The 19,917-nt window shown below is 48.6% G+C and overlaps 1 protein-coding gene across 1 annotated transcript in view; it reads right to left on the bottom strand.

The window, feature by feature from the left end:
- Rnf213 (ring finger protein 213) overlaps positions 1 to 19,917 on the bottom strand; it is a 102,453-nt gene that overhangs the window by 29,308 nt on the left and 53,228 nt on the right. The window contains exons 29-41 of the mRNA XM_059270763.1: positions 19,135 to 19,271; positions 18,678 to 18,773; positions 15,365 to 15,483; positions 13,499 to 13,618; positions 12,965 to 13,083; positions 12,453 to 12,594; positions 12,103 to 12,241; positions 8,479 to 8,670; positions 6,819 to 6,964; positions 5,496 to 5,650; positions 3,317 to 3,529; positions 2,885 to 3,057; positions 2,270 to 2,390 (exon numbers count right to left, since the gene is read on the bottom strand). Of these exons, the coding sequence (XP_059126746.1) occupies positions 2,270 to 2,390; positions 2,885 to 3,057; positions 3,317 to 3,529; positions 5,496 to 5,650; positions 6,819 to 6,964; positions 8,479 to 8,670; positions 12,103 to 12,241; positions 12,453 to 12,594; positions 12,965 to 13,083; positions 13,499 to 13,618; positions 15,365 to 15,483; positions 18,678 to 18,773; positions 19,135 to 19,271 (1,872 nt within the window). The remainder of the gene's footprint in view (positions 1 to 2,269; positions 2,391 to 2,884; positions 3,058 to 3,316; positions 3,530 to 5,495; positions 5,651 to 6,818; positions 6,965 to 8,478; positions 8,671 to 12,102; positions 12,242 to 12,452; positions 12,595 to 12,964; positions 13,084 to 13,498; positions 13,619 to 15,364; positions 15,484 to 18,677; positions 18,774 to 19,134; positions 19,272 to 19,917) is intronic.

The raw sequence follows: 19,917 nt of genomic DNA, 5'->3' as shown, positions 1-19,917 counted from the left end.
CAATGTCCACGAACAGTGGACCAGCTCTGGGGGCTCTGGTCACACAATTACACCCGACCTTAAAAGGAAGGGTATTCTGACACACTCTGCAATGTGTGCAAGAAACCAGGCCAAAAGACAAAAACTACAAGTTCTGCTCCCATGAGGCAGCAGTGCTGGTCCAGTTCACAGAGAAAGAATGCAGAACCGAGGGATGGGGGATGGGGAGTTGTTTAATGGAGACAGTTTCTGTGTAGGAAGATAAGAAAGCTCAGGGGTTAGATGGTGGGGATGGCTGCATCGTAGTGTGGACGTACTCAGTGTCACTGAGTGTGTGTGGCTTAAATGACATGCTTCATGTAATATGCACTTTAGCACAATTTTAAAATATGGCAGTGGTCTGGCACTAGGTGTCAAAGGCAATAGGGATATAACCAAATGTTTGAAAATCTGTAGCAAAGTGTTTAGGAAGACTGTTCTATGAGGCACCTTGGAAGGCAGATCATATAAACAAGAGTCTAGCTGTCTGTACATTCCTTTTTGTCTGTCTATCTACCTGTCATCTGTGTAACCATCCTTCCTGTCAGAGATAACTGAAAAAAAATCCAAATATACGTTGACTATTGTCTGCAGCTTTTAACAGTGCTTTGTTGGGGGAAGCTGAGGACATTGTGACTGTTGACCCCTGGTCAGGGTCAGGATGATAAGAGGTAGCTTTGCAGACACAACCTCCCTTCCAACCTCAGTAGGAGATGATGCCTGAGGCCCTATGTCTCCCCAAATTCCATCTGACACTTCCAGCTAGGTAATGGGAACCAACCTCACAGAAAAGTTCAGATAGTTCCATGGGCTGTAATACCAGGAACAGCTTCCCAAACTCCCCAGATGGAAGGTGTCAGTTAAAGATGACAAAGACCTAAGACTGAAGAAACCTGCACACCTGGCTTCTGGGAGCCGGGCTGAGGCTGCTAAGGCCCATTCTGTTACAAAAGTGAGAAGTAGCCGGGCGGTGGTGGCTCACGCTTTTCATCCCAGCACTCGGGAGGCAGAGCCAGGCGGATCTCTGTGAGTTCGAGGCCAGCCTGGTCTACAGAGTGAGATCCAGGAGAGGCACCAAAACTACACAGAGAAACCGTGTCTTGAAAAAAAAAAACAAAAAAACAAAAAAACCAAAAGTGAGAAGTGAGCTTCTGCATGGCTCCAGCACTGCGTCCATCAGCAGCTGGCTTCCACGCTGACTTCCCACTGCATCCACCTGACTTTAGTGGCTGCATGAAGCCTGGAGCTATGTTTCTCTGATGCCAATGACCATCCCCAACTGGCTTCCCTCATGTCAAGTTCCCAAGGGATGAGGACTTGTGCTGTGCTGAGTGGCTGCTGCTACTGCTGCTGCTAGCATGTTCAGAGGTGGTAGCTTTATTTGCAGGAACGCTGTCCTGTAATGTCACCCCTTTATCAAAGGCGTTGAGGGGCAGAAGCATGGTGGTTTTCTATTCCCTTGCCCTACCCCCATGGCTGTTGTCATGACCATGGTGATGGTATCTTCTCCCCTGAAGGATGGGCCATGCAGTCATTTGGGTGTCACTTTAGAGCAGTAATTCTCAATCTTTCTAATGCTGCAACCTTTTAATACAGTTCTTCATATGGTGATGACTTCCAACAGTAAAATTATTTTTGTTGCTACTTCATAATTGTAATTTTGCTACTGTCATGAATCATAATGTAAATATCTGTATTTTCTGATGGCTATAAAAACCCCTGTGAAATGACTGCTTGACCCCAAAGGGGTCGTGACTCACATGTTGAGAACCATTGCTCTAGAGGCTAAGAATACCAACTTCTTCATCCCTCCTATGGGAGTCACAGGCTGGTTAATTGAATCCCTGTTCCTGCAACCGAATGCTCAGTGATAGACCCTGGCTTGGCAATCTGAGACAGGAAATAATCAAATAGCCACCATCGAGAATGCAGTGACTGCTGTGCGGTGCTAACACATGCCTTTAATCCCAGCACTTGCGAGGCAGAGGCACATGGATATCTGAGTTCGAGGCCAGCCTGGTCTAAAGAGAGAGCTCCAGGACAACCAGGCTACACAGGGAAACAAACCATGCCTCAAAAAACCAAACAGACAAACAAAAGAACGCAGTGATCTGTCATGACATCACTGTCCTCTGCACTATGTAAACTGCCAGAGCAATAATGCACCAACCAGAGGAAACTGTCAGGGGAGGATTCAGCTCCACTCTGCTCAGAGTCGGGCAGACTGTGACTTAAGCCCAGCAGCACTCACCTTGTCTAGTAAGAAGACATACTTGGTTACCAGCTGACTCAGCTCAGGAATCTGGCTTTCAATCCCCAGGAGGACATGCTCCACAAAGAGTGAGATGGAGAAAATGCGATTCCACAAGGCTCTGTCAAGAGGGGTGTTAGCAATGAGCTCTGACGGGAGCCTCAGATCCCGGAGGAGAGAGCAGGAGCTGAGCACAGGCTAAGAGGTGAGGCGGACAGGAGGGCATCTTTCCTGCATAACACTGTTCCAGACAGGCTCCCCACTCTTCCACACACCAGGCTCACCCATGTCACGTTCCATGCTTCAACACACAGTGGTCCTGCAAGCTCAACACAGGGACTGTTTCCTGACCCTGACAGCCTGCCCCTTCTCCACGTCCCTGCTCTCCTTTTTACTTTGCCTACATTGTAACAACATGTCCACTTCCTATGTCTCAAGACTGTTTTCTTCCTGGGTCTAGAATCACGTGAGATAACCAGCACTTGGGAGAGGCTCCACTGCTAAGCAGGTCAATGAGTTGAGTGTCTCTCCTGCCCACCCTCCTCATCATAGGCTGTAGGATTTGGTAGGTCCCAGGGTGAGCACGGAGTGCACTGAGGCACTCTTGCCACTCACCTGACTTCCTGGATGACAGCTCTGGTTATGTTCCCACAGTCCTCGCTGGAACAGACAAGTTCCAGTGGTACAGACAGATTCTTCACCATCTGTAGCCAGGCCTTGGGGTTCGGCTTCAGGATGTCTCCCTTGAGCACTTCAACACAGGCCATTGCTGCAAACGCATCTAGTATCTGGAACAAGGAGAACTGACATGTGACCCAGCAGGGTCCTCTTCTCCACCGCCACCCTTCAATACAGCCCTGCATCCTTATTCCCAGTGAGGTTTGGGGTCCAGGCTTGTAACCTGCTCCTCCGTCACATGGCAGATGTGCCTGCCCATAAAGCATCTCCTATTTGGGACATGGCTCCATAAGCCCTCTGCTCACAGGATGGAATCAAAAGCACTCACGGAGGGCAAGCCCCGGTGGCCTTCCCAGAAGAGACCCCTACCATTTCACAGCCAGGCAAGCTGTGCGTCTGTGCTGCTTCCCCGAGGCTCTTCAGAACCTGGGGGTGGATAGTCAAAATTCTGGAGAAGTTCTGCAGCCGGGTCCTGAAGTGTTGATAGGCAAGGTGCACCCAGGGCAAGGAGAGCCCTTCCTCAGGCATTCCTGAAGTCACTCGGAGCTCACTGAGGCAGGACCACAGGGCCATCTGCAGAAACTGGAGACAAAGGGATTTCAGTACATAGTTTTACATGTGTTCAAAAGCTATAAAAAAGAAAGTTGAAAGATCAGGCCCAGGATCACCTGGCTGTTTTTTGGTGGAGTTTTATGGCCTCACTGGCTTCCTAAACTGGTGTGCAGATCAGTCTTATGTCAACGACATAAGCTGGAGTCAGTGGAGAGGAGGACGCCTCAATTGAGAAAATGCCTCCATAATATCAGGCTGTAGGCAATCCTTAAGGCATTTTCTTTTTTCTTTTTCTTTTACTTTTTTTTTTTTTTCCTTTTTAGTTTTTTGAGACAGGGTTTCTCTGTGCAGCTCTGGCTGTCCTGGAACACATTCTGTAGACCAATCTGGCCTTGAACTCACTGAGATCTGCCTCTGCCTCCCTGAGTGCTGAGATTAAAGGAATGTGTGCTACCACTGGCCAGCTGGAGGACATTTTCTTAGTTAATGACTGATGTGGGGAGGGCCCAGCCCATTGTGGGTGGTGCCTTCCCTGGGCTGGTGGTTCTGGGTTCTATAAGAAAGTAGGCTGAGCAAGCCATGGGGCACAAGCCAGTAAGTAGCACCCCTCCACGTCCTCTGCATCAGCTCCTGCCCCCAGGTTTCTGCCCTGTTTTAGCTCCAGTTCTGACTTCCTTCAATGATGAACATCATCAATATGGAAGTGTAAGGTAAATAAACCCTTTCCTCCCCATCTTGCTTTTTGGTCATGGTGTTTTATCATAGCAATAGAAACCCTAGCTAAAGACAACTAGGGTCATTATGTCCCCAAATTTCTTTACTCTGTTACAATTTAAACACCCCCTCCAACACTAGTCAACTCAGAGAACATTGGGGGTTTTTGTTTGTTTGTTTGGTTAGTTGGTTTTTTGAGATAGAGTTTCTCTTGTGTAGCCCTTGCTTGTCTTGAAACTTGTTCTGTTGACCAGGCTGGCCTCAAACTCACAGAGATCCTCCTGCCTCTGCCTCCCATGCCCAGCTGAAAACATTGCTTTAATGATTGGCAAGTACTCATGTTAAATCTGTCTTTAAAAGACTTTAATCTGACCTTCTTTATTTTCATTGATTAACAAAACATTTTTAAGACAGGGTTTTTCTGTGTAACCCTGGCTGTTTTAGAATTCACTCTGTAGACCAAGTCGGGCTTGAACTCACAGAGATCCCTCTGCCTCTGCCTCCTGAGTGCCAACACTACCCGGTCTCCCCTATTTCTCTTTTAGAGTCTTAGACAATGCACCTAGACATCTACATTGTTTCTATCAGCAGGTGGCTTCTTAAGTTTCACAAATCAAACAAGGCTTGATCCTTCATGGTTCCTAGGAAGAGCTGCATTAAGCAAACTTTGACCATATTAGTTATAGTATGCTCCCAAATTGTACCCATGCAGTGAGGCATGAAGGTTTGGGGCAGTGAGATGCATCAATCTTTCCACTGAATTTCATTTATTATTATTATTACTATTATCTTTTTTTTTTTTTTTTTTTTTTTGGTTTTTCGAGACAGGGTTTCTCTGTGTAGCTTTGCGCCTTTCCTGGAACTCACTTGGTAGTCCAGGCTGGCCTCGAACTCACAGAGATCCGCCTGGCTCTGCCTCCCGAGTGCTGGGATTAAAGGCGTGCGCCACCACCGCCCGGCACTATTATCATTTTTACTATTATTGGTCTCATGTAGCCCAGGCTGGTCCTGAACTTGCTATGGCCTTGAACTGCTGTTCCTCCTGCCGCTACCTCCCAAGTATAGTATTATAGAGTACAGATTATCTGAGATTATAGATGAATGCCATTATGCTGGCAGCGATCTTAGAACTCTAAATGAGAACAAGGTTTGGTTCTAGAAGGCACAGAGTTGAGGCTGAGGGCTTGGCCCTGAGTGTTCCATGTAGCTCTAAGAGTGTTTGAATTTGGCAACACTGTGGCTGAGGTGAGGACGTGCTCTTGTCCATAGTATTCACACCTACCTTTAACTCCTCCCACGAAGTCACTTTCATGTTCAAAAGCAGGAAGTCCTTCAAGTAGCTCTGCAAGAGATCCTCCTGCTGTGCCACAGGGAGCTGACCGAGAAACACGCCCAAGGGAGTCTTCTGGAAGATTTCCATGAACTTCTTTGATAACCCTACGGAAAAGGCACAGAGTGGCATGAGCGAGATAAAACCCTGAGTCTAGGGAAGAAAGAGGTCACTGTCTCAAAGAAGGAGCTATTAGACCCAGGCTGGAGGGGTACCGGCTGCCTGGCCACTGTCCAGACGGTAGGGAAGACAAACAGAGGCAGAACCAGTGTTAAAGCTGGGTCACAACAGCCAAGCTAGCCCCAAGGGGAGAAAGCATCTGCAACACTCCATCTGTGTTCTGTCTAGAGTTCCAGGTGAATCAGGAAGGTGGGCTGCTCCTCGGGCTGGAGTCAGAAGCCACACCAACTAGCGCTCTGCCTCCCACAGCTCGGCTCGCAGCTGTCCTAGACGAGCAGGGGCAGATGGGTTATCATCAGGAAAAAGGAGGGTGCTTCCTCAGGGGAGACTGCTCCATGGTGGTTTAAAGAGTGCACAATGCTGATCTGGGAAAGCAAGGTCAGCTTAGAGTATCCAGGCCACTTTGAAGAGAGTGCTGAGGGGAGGACTTCTTGCATAAAAACAACTTTTCACAAGATGGTAGGCTGTCATTTTTTTCTAGAGGGAGAATGGCCAAATCCCTCATGTTTGACAGCAAGGTACTTAACTTTGTGACCTGATGTCTCCACATGAAGGAGGATGCTCTACTCTGATAAAATTCCACAATGGGGATATTTCCCAAGGCAGCTACCTCAGGAGAATAACCTTCCTATTCCAGGTAGCAAGCTATTTACCTGATGTAAATGACCCATTTTGTCATGCCCCAAACCGTGACTAAAGGTCACTTCTAAGGCTACTCTGGTCATGTCATCTATAGATTCATGACCCTTGATGGAGGCTTGTGCCCTCAGCAGAACTTTAATTTATGGTTACATGTATCTGTGCATGTCTGTGCATGCACACGCGCTCATATCACAGTACATGTGTAGACGTCAAAGGACAACTTGGGGCAATCTGTTCTCCTGACATGTAGATACCAAGGACTGATCAGGTGATCAGACTTGGTGCCCAGGTGCCTTTACCCACTGAGCCATCCTGTCGGCCCTTCAACAGAAATTTTAAAACAACATACTGGAGGCTACTCCACATCCAGAGTGTTAAAACTAAGCCCTTCAAAATTGTCCTGCCTTGAGCAGGTTAATTCTTCTGCCCTGAGCCTGCATTGGGGGGGCTCACCCTCTGTGTCTGTGATATACTGAGCTTGCACCCAGAGCTCCTCCAGGTAGTCCCTGATCCTCCAGCTGAAAGGGACAGCATTGCATGCATCCTTGAGCAGGTTCATGTGGCTCTGTACCAGGATGGAGGGCATCTCATTCTCGGACCTGCAACAAGGCAAGCGAGAGCAAGGCTCGTGAGATGGCACTGGAGACATGAGGTCGTGTGCACAACTAACACCAGCCCTCAGTCCTTCAGAGAGGCTCTCCCTGGGGAACGCCTCTGTGATGGAGCACGTGCCCACATGGGGGAGGTACCAGCAGCATTTCATACAGTGAGGAAACAAGGAAGGAAGACATGGAGGGGTGGGAGATGGTTCTGTCAAGCCATGCTGTGCAAGCAGGAGGACCCGAGTGTAAATCCGCAGCACCTAGTTAAAAAAAAAGACAGGTGCAGTTCCATGCACTGGGAATCCCAGTGCTGGGGAGGCAGGGATGAGGCCTAATCCCTGGTGTTGGCTGTTCAGCCCATCGAGCCAAATAGTTAGCTTTGGTCTCAGGAAATAAGGTAGCAGGTGGGCTGCCCACAGTGAAGAGCACAGACTGCATTTCCAGAGGACCTGGGTTCAGTTCCCAGCACCCACACCTGGGATTATAACTGCCTGCAGCTCTGGCTCCAAGGGCTCTTCCGGTCTCCACGGACAACCATGTAAACAGACACAGACAGACACACAAATAAAACTACACCTTTAACAAGCGATCTGCCACGACTGAGGAAGACACCCAGTGCTGACCTCTGACCTCCACATGCATGTACACATATGTTCATACACATACAAAATTCTTAAAAATTAAAAGACTATTGTTGTAGGCCTCGTGGGTAGCTGCAGGTGGGTTCCCAGGTCAGGGACTCTGCTGTACAGGAACTCAAGGAAAAGTGGCAGCAAGAGCCACCACGTAAGGTGCCCAAAGTTCTGTGGCAGATCCAGGTCTCTGTGGCCTTCCTGCCCTCCCCTCCGCCACTGCCTCTGTGCAGAGGGCTCTGACCATATGCTCGAAGTCTTCTTGTATGAACATCGGCAGCACACTGTACTCTAATACATGCTCCCACCAGCAATCCAGGATCCCAATCCAGGGGCTGGAGAGGTGGTTCAGTGGTTAAGGTGCTTGCTGCTCTTCCAGAGCTGAATTCTGTTCCTGGTACCCACATTAGGTAGTTCACAACCGCCTGTAACTCCAGCTCCAGGGATCTGACATTCTTTTCCAGACTCTTTGGGCACCCACACACTTGGCACCTTCATACTTTTCAATATCCCATTCCTTTATGTATTTCTGAGTAGCCTACATCCTGGAGCCAAAGTTTCCTTGGGTCCAAGCCCCACAAGGCCAGGCCTTCGGGAAGGGACAAGCACAAGGAAGGCTGAGCACAGGTTCTGCTCGCTCAGCATCTGTGTTGTGAACCTGAACCTGGTGACCTGAACTCTCATGTGCTCTCAACGTAGGCAGATGGAACAGCAGAGTGACCGAGGACCTCTCAGGGTTTCAGTGAGCACTGTCTGCTGCTATGACCCTCCAGGCTGCACTGAGCAGGTTCACAGGGTACCAGCAGTAGCTTGGGGACAGAACAAGGTGCTGCTGCTCTGTTATGACCTTCCCTCCATCAAAGCCAGGCTCTCACTCACCTTGTGTTATTCACCACAAGAGGGATGTTCAGGAACTTAATGTCACTGAAAATAAACATCCAAAGAGCTTGGACCCAGGCTGGTGAATCCGGCTGGGCCAGTAGCTCCAGGTTGCCGTCTCTGTCGATGTGAGATATCACGCTCGCCAGGAGGGGGGTGACTGCACCTTGGACCCGCTTCCAAAGGGTATGCCTGCAACAGGGGCAGAGGGAGCCCACTATGGTTAGGGTGATCACAACACACACTACTACCTCCACATTCTCTTCCCCAGGTTCCCACGTGGAAGCCAGAGAAATAGCAGCTTCCCAACATTTCCAAGAACGGAGAAAGTTGGGCAGTGGTGGCCCACGCCTTTAATCCCAGCACTCAGGAGGCAGAGGCAGGCGGATCTCTGTGAATTGGAGGCCAGCCTGGTTGACAGAGCTAATTCCAGGATAGCTAGGACTGTTATACAGAGAAACCCTGTCTCAAAAAAACAAACAAGCAGAATGGGGAAAGTGGGTGGAAATGGCTCAGTGATTAACAGCATGGTTACTCTTCCAGAGGACCCAGGTTCGAGTCTTAGCACTCACAGGGTAGCTCATAACTTCCATTCTGGGTGACCTGACACCCTCTTCTGCCCTCTGGAGGTGGTGCACAGGCATACATGCATGCAAAACACTGATAACATAAAATATGTTTTGTTTTTTTTTTTTTAAATTTAATTTGAAAACAAAAACTGGGGGAAGAGAGTGACCAGCAGAGCAGGGCCTTAGAAGGTTACAGCAGAACTGGGCAGAACCTGCTTCCACAGCCACGTCTGAAACACTCATCAGAAAGGCAAGGACACTGGCTTGTTTTTAAATGTAGCTATTTCTGCCAGGTGGTGGTGGCACACGCCTTTAATCCCAGCACTCGGGAGGCAGAGGCTGGCGGATCTCCGTGAGTTCAAGGCCAGCCTGGGCTACTAAGTGAGTTCCAATGAAGGTGCAAAGCTACACAGAGAAACCCTGTCTCGAAAAACCAAAAAAATAAAAAAATAAAAAATAATAAAATAAAATAAAATAAAATAAATGTAGCTATTTCCAAAACCAGTCATCCAGTTCTGTTAACAATGAAAACAGCTGAATGGTTGTGGTGCACCCCTTTAATCTCAACACTCGGGAGGCAGAGGAAGGCAGGTCTCTGTGAGTTTAAGGCCAGCCTGGTCTACAGAGCTAGTTCTAGGAGAGCCAGGGCTACACAAAGAAACCCTGTCTCAAAAACAACAACAAAAAAAAAAAAAAACAAACCAAAACCAAAACCAAACAAACAAACAAAGCCACAAGACACAATGAAAACAATGACCAGATGTGTGTTGTGTTCCCCAAAATATTGTGTACCCTAATAAATTTATCTGGGGTCAGAGAACAGAAAAGCCACTAGATACTTAGGATAGGCAGTGGTAGCACACGCCTTTAATCCTAGCATTCCAGAGGCAGAAATCCATGTGTTCAAGGATACAGACAAGCATGGTGACTCATGCCTTTAATCCCAGAAAGCGAGCCTTTAATCCCAGGGAGTGATGGTAGAAAGCAGAAAGGTATATAAAGTGTGAGGACCAGAAACTAGAAGCATTTGGCTGGTTAAGCTTTCAGGCTTCTAGCAGCAGTTCAGCTGAGACCCATTCAGATGAGGACTCAGAGGCTTCCAGTCTGAGGAAATAGGATCAGCTGAGAAACTGGCAAGGCGAGGAAGCTGTGGCTTGTTCTGCATCTCTGACCTTCCAGCATTCACCCCAATACCTGGCCTCAGGTTTGATTTTATTAATAAGAACTTTTAAGATTCCTGCTACAACCAGATTCATTGAGAAAGAAATTTTACGCAGCTAGGGATAAAACAAAGTACGATTATAAAATAAACAGCTAAGTAAACTTTCTCCAGATCAGGTTAATCAAGAAAGCATGCTCCAGGCAGAGTCAGGCGGATCTCTGTGAGTTCGAGGCCAGCCTGGACTACCAAGTGAGTCCCAGGAAAGGCGCAAAGCTACACAGAGAAACCCTGTCTCGAAAAACCAAAAAAAAAAAAAAGAAAGCATGCTCCCTGAGATTTAGCTCTGCACCTGTGTACTTGAGATTGTCATGGTCAGTGTCTGAGTTAACTGCATGACATGCTGCTGGTCTGCTCAGGACTGGGATGTGAATCAGTGTTGAGCACCAGCTGACCATGAACCAAGACCTAAGTTCAACCTCCAGCACTATCCCAAGGAGACATTTATAGAGAATAATTAAGTCTATAACTGATTATAAGATTGTAGTAAAATAAAAGAATGATTAACTAATGTTGGAGATTGGTATCTAGTGTCAGCTTCTAAGACAGAGAACTGGAAGAGAAGAGACTGAGAACACTTGCTGAGGAAGAAAACAGTTGTCTCAGTGGACAAAGACATCCCTTGGCTTAACAAGCACTCCTCACACTGTGACAAGGACAACAGTGGGAGCTGAAGGCTGAGATGGGAACAGCTGAGACGAAGCAGGGCCCTGAGGTGTGTGGTGGTCAGGGGCTGGAGAAGCTTCCTGCAGACAGACTGCAGGCTCAGGTCAATGAGGAACAGTGCTGGTGAGCTCAAGCCAATCAGCATTTAACACAGACTAGCGGGCTGGGAGGCCTGACAGTCCAGAGGTCTTTATGTACATTAAATGGGGGCACAGTCTGCAGAGATAAGACACAGCCTTAGATCCTCCAAAGACCCAGGGTGGTACCTCAGTCCAACACAGGTTCTTCAAAGCTCCTCATAAGTCCAGAGGAAATGGTCAGTTTTGTAGAAAAAGGGCCATATATAGTAAGGTACTCTGCTGGCTCCTAAGGCTATAGACAGAGTCACCTCAAGCAATAGGAACCATTGTCAGCTCAGGCTCACAGCCTCTAGCAGCATCACTTTCTATGGTTATGACACACTGGCAAACACATTTCCAGGAATAGATGATGGGGGAGGGGGAGGGTTCTTTGAATTTTTTGTTCATATGACAGGGTCTCTCTGTATAGTGCTAACTGTAATGGAACTCACCTGTAGACCAGGCTGGCCTCAAACTCACAGAGATCTGCCTCTGCATCTGCCTGTGCCTGTGCCTCCCTGAGCGCTGGGATTAAAGGTGTGCGGCGCCACCACTGCCTGGCTACCTGAATATTTTTATTACAGAAAAAGTATAAATAATTGGGATGCAGAGGCAGGTGGATCTCTGTGAATTTGAGGCCAGCCCGGTCTACAAAGTGAGTTCCAGACAGCCAGGGCTGTTACACAAAGAAACCTTGTCTTGAAAAACCAAAATAAATAAATAAAGCATAAATAAAATAAGAAAAGACCAGAAATGTCCCATAGAGACACCATCCAGGTTCATTTAAGGCCCTGGGAGGGCAAATTACATCTCCAGTTTGCTCAGAGGTGTAGGAAGAAACACTTGGACACTTATCCTTGATGTAAGAGTCACAGCAGGAGTACATCACTAGGAGTCACACCACCAGGAGTACATCACTAAGAGTCACACCACCTGGAGTACTTCACTAAGAGTCACACCACCTGGAGTACTTCACTAAGAGTCACACCACCTGGAGTACTTCACTGGCATGGTGCAAAGACCTCCATGCTTCTTTAACCCTTCCTTGTACCTGAAGGTGCCTGCCTCCTGCAGGGCATCCTGATTAGCAGCCTCCCTGGTGACCCATTCCTTTATACTTTGGACCTGGTTCTCTTCTTGCTTCTTCAGAAGAACATGGAGGCGCATCTTCAATTCCCGCAAAAAGGAGGCTGTGAAGACAGCAGGGACCTAGTTGGGCCTACTCATGCACACCAGGTTGTAGGCCCCTCATAGATTTGACCCACCTTGCCCAAGAGAAAAGCTGCCCACCCTTTGGCCAGGAAAGATTACCATGGATCCCAACCATGCCCACTGATTCTGTCAAGTCCAAGAAGCCTGAAAATCAGGTGGATGATTCAGCACCTGGGGTACAGTGCCTACCATTGCGTGTGTTGTCTTCATTTAAGAGGCCAAGAAGAATGGTGACTCTCCTCATGTTACGTGCACAACTCTCATTCTGGTCTCTGAGCATCCCCACAGCACTCTGCACACAGCTCCGCAGCAGTCTGGTGGTGTCCAGGACCTGTGAAAGTGAGGAAAAGAACAGGCTTCTGTTGTCCCAATTCCAGTCTGGACAAAGGCCGGGCCAACCATGTGAAATGATGATTTTGTGTTAGCCATCATGTGGCCCCAGTTGCTGGTCAGTGGGCAAAAGTTACACCCTACCAGCCCTGTCCCTCGATGGCCAACATTAACAAGTGAGTCGGGGAAGAAGAATGGGACAGAACTAACAGTGAAGGGAAGGAGTCACTTACACATCCATGGTGGAGGGAGGAGAGGGTTCAACCTAACCCCAGTCTCCCCTCCTCCTGATCATAAACACAGGGTTCTTTCACTCCCAGGAGAGGGTCAAAGATGTAGCTCCCTTAGCTAATGGGAAAAGCAGGACTCACGTCACAGCGTCCTGGGTCAGACACCTTCTCCATCTCCTCTGGACCTTCCACTTCCATTTTTTCCTCTGCCATTTCCTCTGACTTGCTGGTCTCTGTCTCCATCTCCTCCTCTGGGTCATCTGCTAGGCGAAAGGCAAGGCAGACATGCAGACATGTTCAAGTTAGCATGCAGGGCCTGAATAGGGTGTGTCAGGTTCTCTGGGATAGGCTGGGACTTGCCCGGCTCCCTTGTCCTTATCTGTAGTGGTGGCCCTAGTAAAGGGAACGTGTGCCTTGTATATCAGCTCCAACTCTTGCTCAGGTGCTCCCTAGCCTGACCTCTAAGGGCTGGCAAAGGAATTAAAGTAGACTGGCATGCTGTGGGCATACTCGGGTGGCCTTCCCCGTGGCTCCACCACAGCTGGCTGTGAACTCTGCTGACGGCCAGGGGCTGGCACAGCAGAGGGGCTCTGCATCCAGCACCACAGCACTACCATAGCTGGCATTCCCTCCTGTCACCCACACCATGACCCCAAATGGCGTCTTGTGACTCACACTCAGGTTTGTTCACTGCCTTGAACAGCTGGCTCATGGTGACATTCTGCAGTTTAGTGACATCTGAGGCCATGATTGTGGATCTGCGAAGGTCATCAATATGTACAGACCGCCACAGCCCTGTGAAGAACACAGTCACTGGAGTCTTCTGTGACTTAGCAGTTCTCTTCTTGTCATTCTTTTTTTTTTTTTTTAAATATTTATTTATTTATTTATTATGTATACAGTGTTCTGTCTGCATATACACCTGCAGGCCAGAAGAGGGCACCAGATTTCATTACGGATGGTTGTGAGCCACCATGTGGTTGCTGGGAATTGAACTCAGGACCTCTGGAAGAACAGCCAGTGCTCTTAACCGCTGAGCCATCTCTCCAGCCCCTCTTCTTGTCATTCTTAAAGACATGTAACAACCTGGCTGTGTATGTTAATGTATGTGTTTTCATTATTATTTTTGTGTATGCATATGTTTGTGCACGTGTGCCACAGCACTAGTGTGGAGTCAGAAGGTGATTTGTGATAGTTGCTTTTCTCCTTCCATCATGTAGACCCTGGGAATCAAACTCAGATTGTCAGGGTACACAGAAAGTACCTTTACCTCCTGCGCCCTCTAGCTGGGCTAACCTAGGTTTCTTTTTAAGATTGATTAACTGGTTTTTATGTACTGAGTACTTGTCTGCATGTATATATGTACACCATGTATGAGTCTTGTAGGTCAGAAGAAGGTGTTAGATCCTTGGAAATGGAGATACAGATGATTATGATCGACCAGGTGGGCACTAGGAACCAAACCCAGGTCCCCTGGACCAGTAGTCAGTGCTCTTAGTCACTGAAGTTTTGCTCCAGCCCCTTCACCCAGATTTTTAATTGCACTGTTGCTGAAGTAGTGATCAGTACCTCAAAGTCTGAGCCCTTGGACATGTGAGAAACCACAAAATCTATCAATAAGATCAACCTAAGCACTGTTTAAGATATAGAGTAGCCAAGCGGTGGTGGTGCCCACCTTTAATCCCAGCACTCAGGAGGCAGAGGCAGGTGGATCTCTGTGAGTTCGAGGCCAGCCTGGTCTACAAAGCGAGTTCCAGGACAGCCACAGCTACACAGTGACACCTTGTTTCAAAAAACCAAAAACAAAAATATCTAGAGGAACCTCTTGCAAAGTGCCCATGGGTGAGCTCTAGGCTCCTCATCTGCATCTCACTGCAGCCACCTCATAATTAGTAAAGGCGTGTGAGGCACCGGTAAGGTCTGCTTTCCATCATCTATGAAATTATCCACTGGTTATTTCCAATTTCTGGAATATATGTCTTATAGCAGGAGACTGATATATAGATAACATTAGAATTCCCTCCATCATGGCAGGTGGCAGTCAGAGAGAGGACAAGGAAGTGCTAAAGCCACGGCTGTGTGCCCAAAGTTGGTTTGTCTGTCTGTTTTTGAGACCAAGTCTTTCTGTGTAATCCAGGCTAGTCTTGAACCTGCAATCCTCCTGCCTCAGCCTCCAGAAATCTGGGATTATGAGTGTGTGCAACCATCACACCCAGCTAAAAATAATGGCTTCAGTGACCGGGTAAGAAACCTAATTGTGACTGAAGAGCATTGTTGGGATTCAGATTCTAGTTTCAGACACAGGACCACATGAGAAACACCTGGAATACTACTTAAAGGAACACACTCCAGAGCAGCGGCTCTCAACTTCCTAATGCTGTGACCCTTTAATACAGATCTTCATGTTGCAGTGACCCAACCTTAAAGTTACTTCATTACTACTCATAACTGTAATTGTGCTACTGTTATGACTCATAATGTACATATCCGATATGCGACCCACAGGTTGAGAACCTCTGCTCTGGGGTGCTATAGTCCTACCTCCATGGAACCCCACATATGATGTGCCACTTCCCATTCGGGAAAGTTTCGTAATGAAATAAACGAAGACAAAGTCCTTTGTTCCTTGTGTTTTGTTGATTTCATTGATGGCAGAATACCTGTTTAAAAAGCAAACACAAATCAATACCAACCAAGCAAACACGCTATGCTGGGAGCTGGCTGCCACGTGCCCTATGAGCTGACAGGGGCAACCTCGGTCTCACAGTTTTAGGAGCTTAAAATGCACTTCACAACCTCAAGATGAGGTGGGCTCACTTCCCATCCCTCCCAGAATCCTCTGCTCAGGATTGGACTTCTTTCCTGAATAGAAGTGTGTTCTCAGGGCCTTGCCTTCCTGTGGAGCCCTGTGCAGTGCTGAAGCCGGTTCCCAGTGGATCTCACTAGGCCCTGAAATACAATATGGCTACCAATGCTTCAAATGGGCCCAGAAATTCCCATTTATCATGAACAAGAAAATATGGCTAATTCTAAAGTATTAGATTTCTTCTACCAATACCATAACAACATCTATTAAATACAAATAAAAGTACACACACACACACACACACACACACACACACACACACACACACACACTTTACAAGCTGGTCCTGTTAGCACAAGCCTGTCCCAGCTGCTCAGGATACTGAATCATGAGGATCACAAATTCAAGGCTAGCCTGGATAATTTTGTGAGATCCTATCTCAGAATGAAAAGGAAAAAGAGGGGAAGGAGAGCTGGCTTGCCAGTTAAGAGCACTTGCTGCTCTCCCAGAGGACTCGGGTTTGATTCCCAGCACCCACATGGTGGATTACAACTGTCCCAACTCCAGTCCCAGGGGATTCAATGTCCTCATTTGGCCTCTGTAGGTACCAGGCACACATAGAGGCAAACACACATATACTCAAAAATAGTTTTTAAAAAAGTAAAGAGAGGGCTACATTGTAGCTCAGTGACTGAGAACTGGTTTATTAACATATAACATGAGGTTATTTGGGCACTGCTGAAGAAGCCTTTAATCCCAGCTCTGGGGAGGCAAAGGCAGGCAGATCTCTGTGAGTTCAAGACCAGCCTAGTTTACAAAGTTAGTTCCAGGACAGCCTAGGTTGTTACATAGAAAAAAAAAGTGAGGTTTCAATCCTAGTCTCACATACATACCACACACATCCACAAACCACCAACATTACACACACACACACATATACCTACAAACCACACACACCCCACTAACACATCACAGACTCCCACAGGGTCTAACCAGTTACTGCTCTTGAGCTTGCAATAACCATAACCAAAAAGTGACTGCAAACATGTTTCAAGGATATTTTTAAACATCTAATTAATGGTCTACTATTTATATGTGATTTTACAATTTTGCTCTCTCTCTCTCCTCCCTCTGTACACTCTCCCCATGTGTGGATGTGTATGCACACGCACCTCCCTCTGTACACTCCCCCATGTGTGTGGATGTGTATGCACACGCACCTCCCTCTGTACACTCCCCCATGTGTGTGGATGTGTATGCACACGCACCTCCCTCTGTACACTCCCCCATGTGTGTGGATGTGTATGCACACGCACCTCCCTCTGTACACTCCCCCATGTGTGTGGATGTGTATGCACACACACCTCCCTCTGTACATTCCCCCCGTGTGTGGATGTGTATGCACACACACCTCCCTCTGTACACTCCCCCCGTGTGTGGATGTGTATGCACACACACCTCCCTCTGTACACTCCCTCCGTGTGTGGATGTGTATGCACACACACCTCCCTCTGTACACTCCCCCCGTGTGTGGATGTGTATGCACACACACCTCCCTCTGTACACTCCCCCATGTGTGTGGGTGTGTATGCACACGCACCTCCCTCTGTACACTCCCCCATGTGTGTGGATGTGTATGCACACACACCTCCCTCTGTACACTCCCCCATGTGTGTGGATGTGTATGCACACACACCTCCCTCTGTACACTCCCCCCGTGTGTGGATGTGTATGCACACACACCTCCCTCTGTACACTCCCCCCGTGTGTGGATGTGTATGCACACACACCTCCCTCTGTACACTCCCCCCGTGTGTGGATGTGTATGCACACACACCTCCCTTTGTACACTCCCCCCGTGTGTGGATGTGTATGCACACACACCTCCCTCTGTACACTCCCCCCGTGTGTGGATGTGTATGCACACACACCTCCCTCTGTACATTCCCCCCGTGTGTGGATGTGTATGCACACACACCTCCCTCTGTACACTCCCCCATGTGTGTGGATGTGTATGCACACGCACCTCCCTCTGTACACTCCCCCCGTGTGTGGATGTGTATGCACACGCACCTCCCTCTGTACACTCCCCCCGTGTGTGGGTGTGTATGCACACGCACCTCCCTCTGTACACTCCCCCCGTGTGTGGATGTGTATGCACACACACCTCCCTCTGTACACTCCCCCCGTGTGTGGATGTGTATGCACACACACCTCCCTCTGTACACTCCCCCCGTGTGTGGATGTGTATGCACACACACCTCCCTCTGTACACTCCCCCCGTGTGTGGGTGTGTATGCACACGCACCTCCCTCTGTACACTCCCCCCGTGTGTGGATGTGTATGCACACGCACCTCCCTCTGTACACTCCCCCCGTGTGTGGATGTGTATGCACACACACCTCCCTCTGTACACTCCCCCCGTGTGTGGGTGTGTATGCACACACACCTCCCTCTGTACACTCCCCTCGTGTGTGGATGTGTATGCACACACACCTCCCTCTGTACACTCCCCCCGTGTGTGGATGTGTATGCACACACACCTCCCTCTGTACACTCCCCCCGTGTGTGGATGTGTATGCACACGCACCTCCCTCTGTACACTCCCCCCGTGTGTGGATGTGTATGCACACACACCTCCCTCTGTACACTCCCCCCGTGTGTGGATGTGTATGCACACACACCTCCCTCTGTACACTCCCCCCGTGTGTGGATGTGTATGCACACACACCTCCCTCTGTACACTCCCCCATGTGTGTGGGTGTGTATGCACACACACCTCCCTCTGTACACTCCCCCCGTGTGTGGATGTGTATGCACATGCATGCATGGGTGCAGAAGCACTGGGGATTAAACTCAGGTCCTCTTGCTCACGTGACTGAGCTATCCCCTAGCGCTTCCATTCATTTTATAGTCCTCTGGTGGAATGAAGAATTTTCTTGTTAATTTCTGTGTCTCATGACACTGTACTGCTTGCAGAGAAGAGATTCTACTGAGGTTGTAAGTGTTGGTTCCCTGTGTTGGTTCTAGACAAGCATGAAAACATACTTGGCAGAGGCTACCAGCTGGGCGCTGTGGACACCATCGTCAAAGTCTGTCTGGATGACTAGGATTTTACGTCTGGCTGGGTTCATCAAGCAAGAGCTGGAGGAGAAAGGGAATTAATTACCGGGTGAGTTCCCTGTCCTGGAAAATGGATAAAGGAATTTCCTGAAGGAGGGTGAGGCCAGGGCCACACAGAAAAAGCATGCAGAGAGATGCCCTCCATTGGGTAAGCAGATGACTCAGCAGAATTCTAAATGGCCAGCAAGGCTTCCTGGGGAGACAGAGGACCAGGCTGGAAGCTGGAGGAGAGGAATAGAGTAGTGGGACAGAGAGGCCCATTGGAGGTCCAGGCATGAGCCATTGCTGAGTGAAGCCCCCCCCCCCCCCAGTTCACTAACCAGTGCCAGTCTCTATACCCCAGGGCTGGGTCCCTGAGAATGCAGCTAGCAGGGCACCTCACCGGACTTCCTTAAGGAAGGAATATTCAGTGTCAAACTGCTGCAGAGACAGGAGCATAGGCTTCGAGGCCAGTCCCTTCAGCTCAGATTCCAAGACTTCACAGTCTGTACTGGTCAGCAGTCTGGAGAAGGTGGTGATCTGCAAAGAGGGAGGGCAAACTGTTGGCCAGAAACCAATGGTGCTGTGGGATGTCCTTCTGTGCGCTGTGAGTATGTGTTGCTACCACTGGTAGCAAGGCAGGATAGAGCCAGGTGGGGAGTCCAACCAGAGAGACAAGGAGAAGAAGGCAGAGTCGGAGGAGATGCTGAGAGCCCCCAGGGGAAGCGAGATGTAATGTAACATAGGTAAAGCCACGAGACACATGGCAATACATAGATTAGTAGAAATGGCTTAATTTAAGATGCAAGAGCTAGCTAGCAAGAAGCCGGAGCCATAAGCCAAACAGTTTGTAAGTAATAATAAGCCTCTGAGTGATTATTTTATAAGCTGCCGACTATACCAGGGTGGGACACAAGAAGACTTCCGGCTACAGGGAGGCCCATCTACTCGGGTTAGAACCTAGAGACATGAGGCGGTTGAGCCCTGCCCATGATGGGTGCACATGGCACAGTGTGTGTTCAGGAGCAAAACAGACCCAGAGTATCTCCAGAGACAAGGCAGGTGAGGTAAGAGGACCTGCAGGGTTAAAAGGCACCAGAGAGAAGTGCCCTGACAGGTGCCTGAGTCTCCTTCCTGCTTTGGACCCTTCTGGAATCTTAGGATCCTTTAGGACTCTGAGCAAATG

The sequence above is a fragment of the Peromyscus eremicus genome, chromosome 8a (assembly GCF_949786415.1).
Source record: "Peromyscus eremicus chromosome 8a, PerEre_H2_v1, whole genome shotgun sequence".
In the NCBI taxonomy this organism is placed as follows: Eukaryota; Metazoa; Chordata; class Mammalia; order Rodentia; family Cricetidae; genus Peromyscus; species Peromyscus eremicus.
Note: the sequence above shows the minus strand (reverse complement) of the source record. Positions and strands in the feature narration are given on the sequence as shown.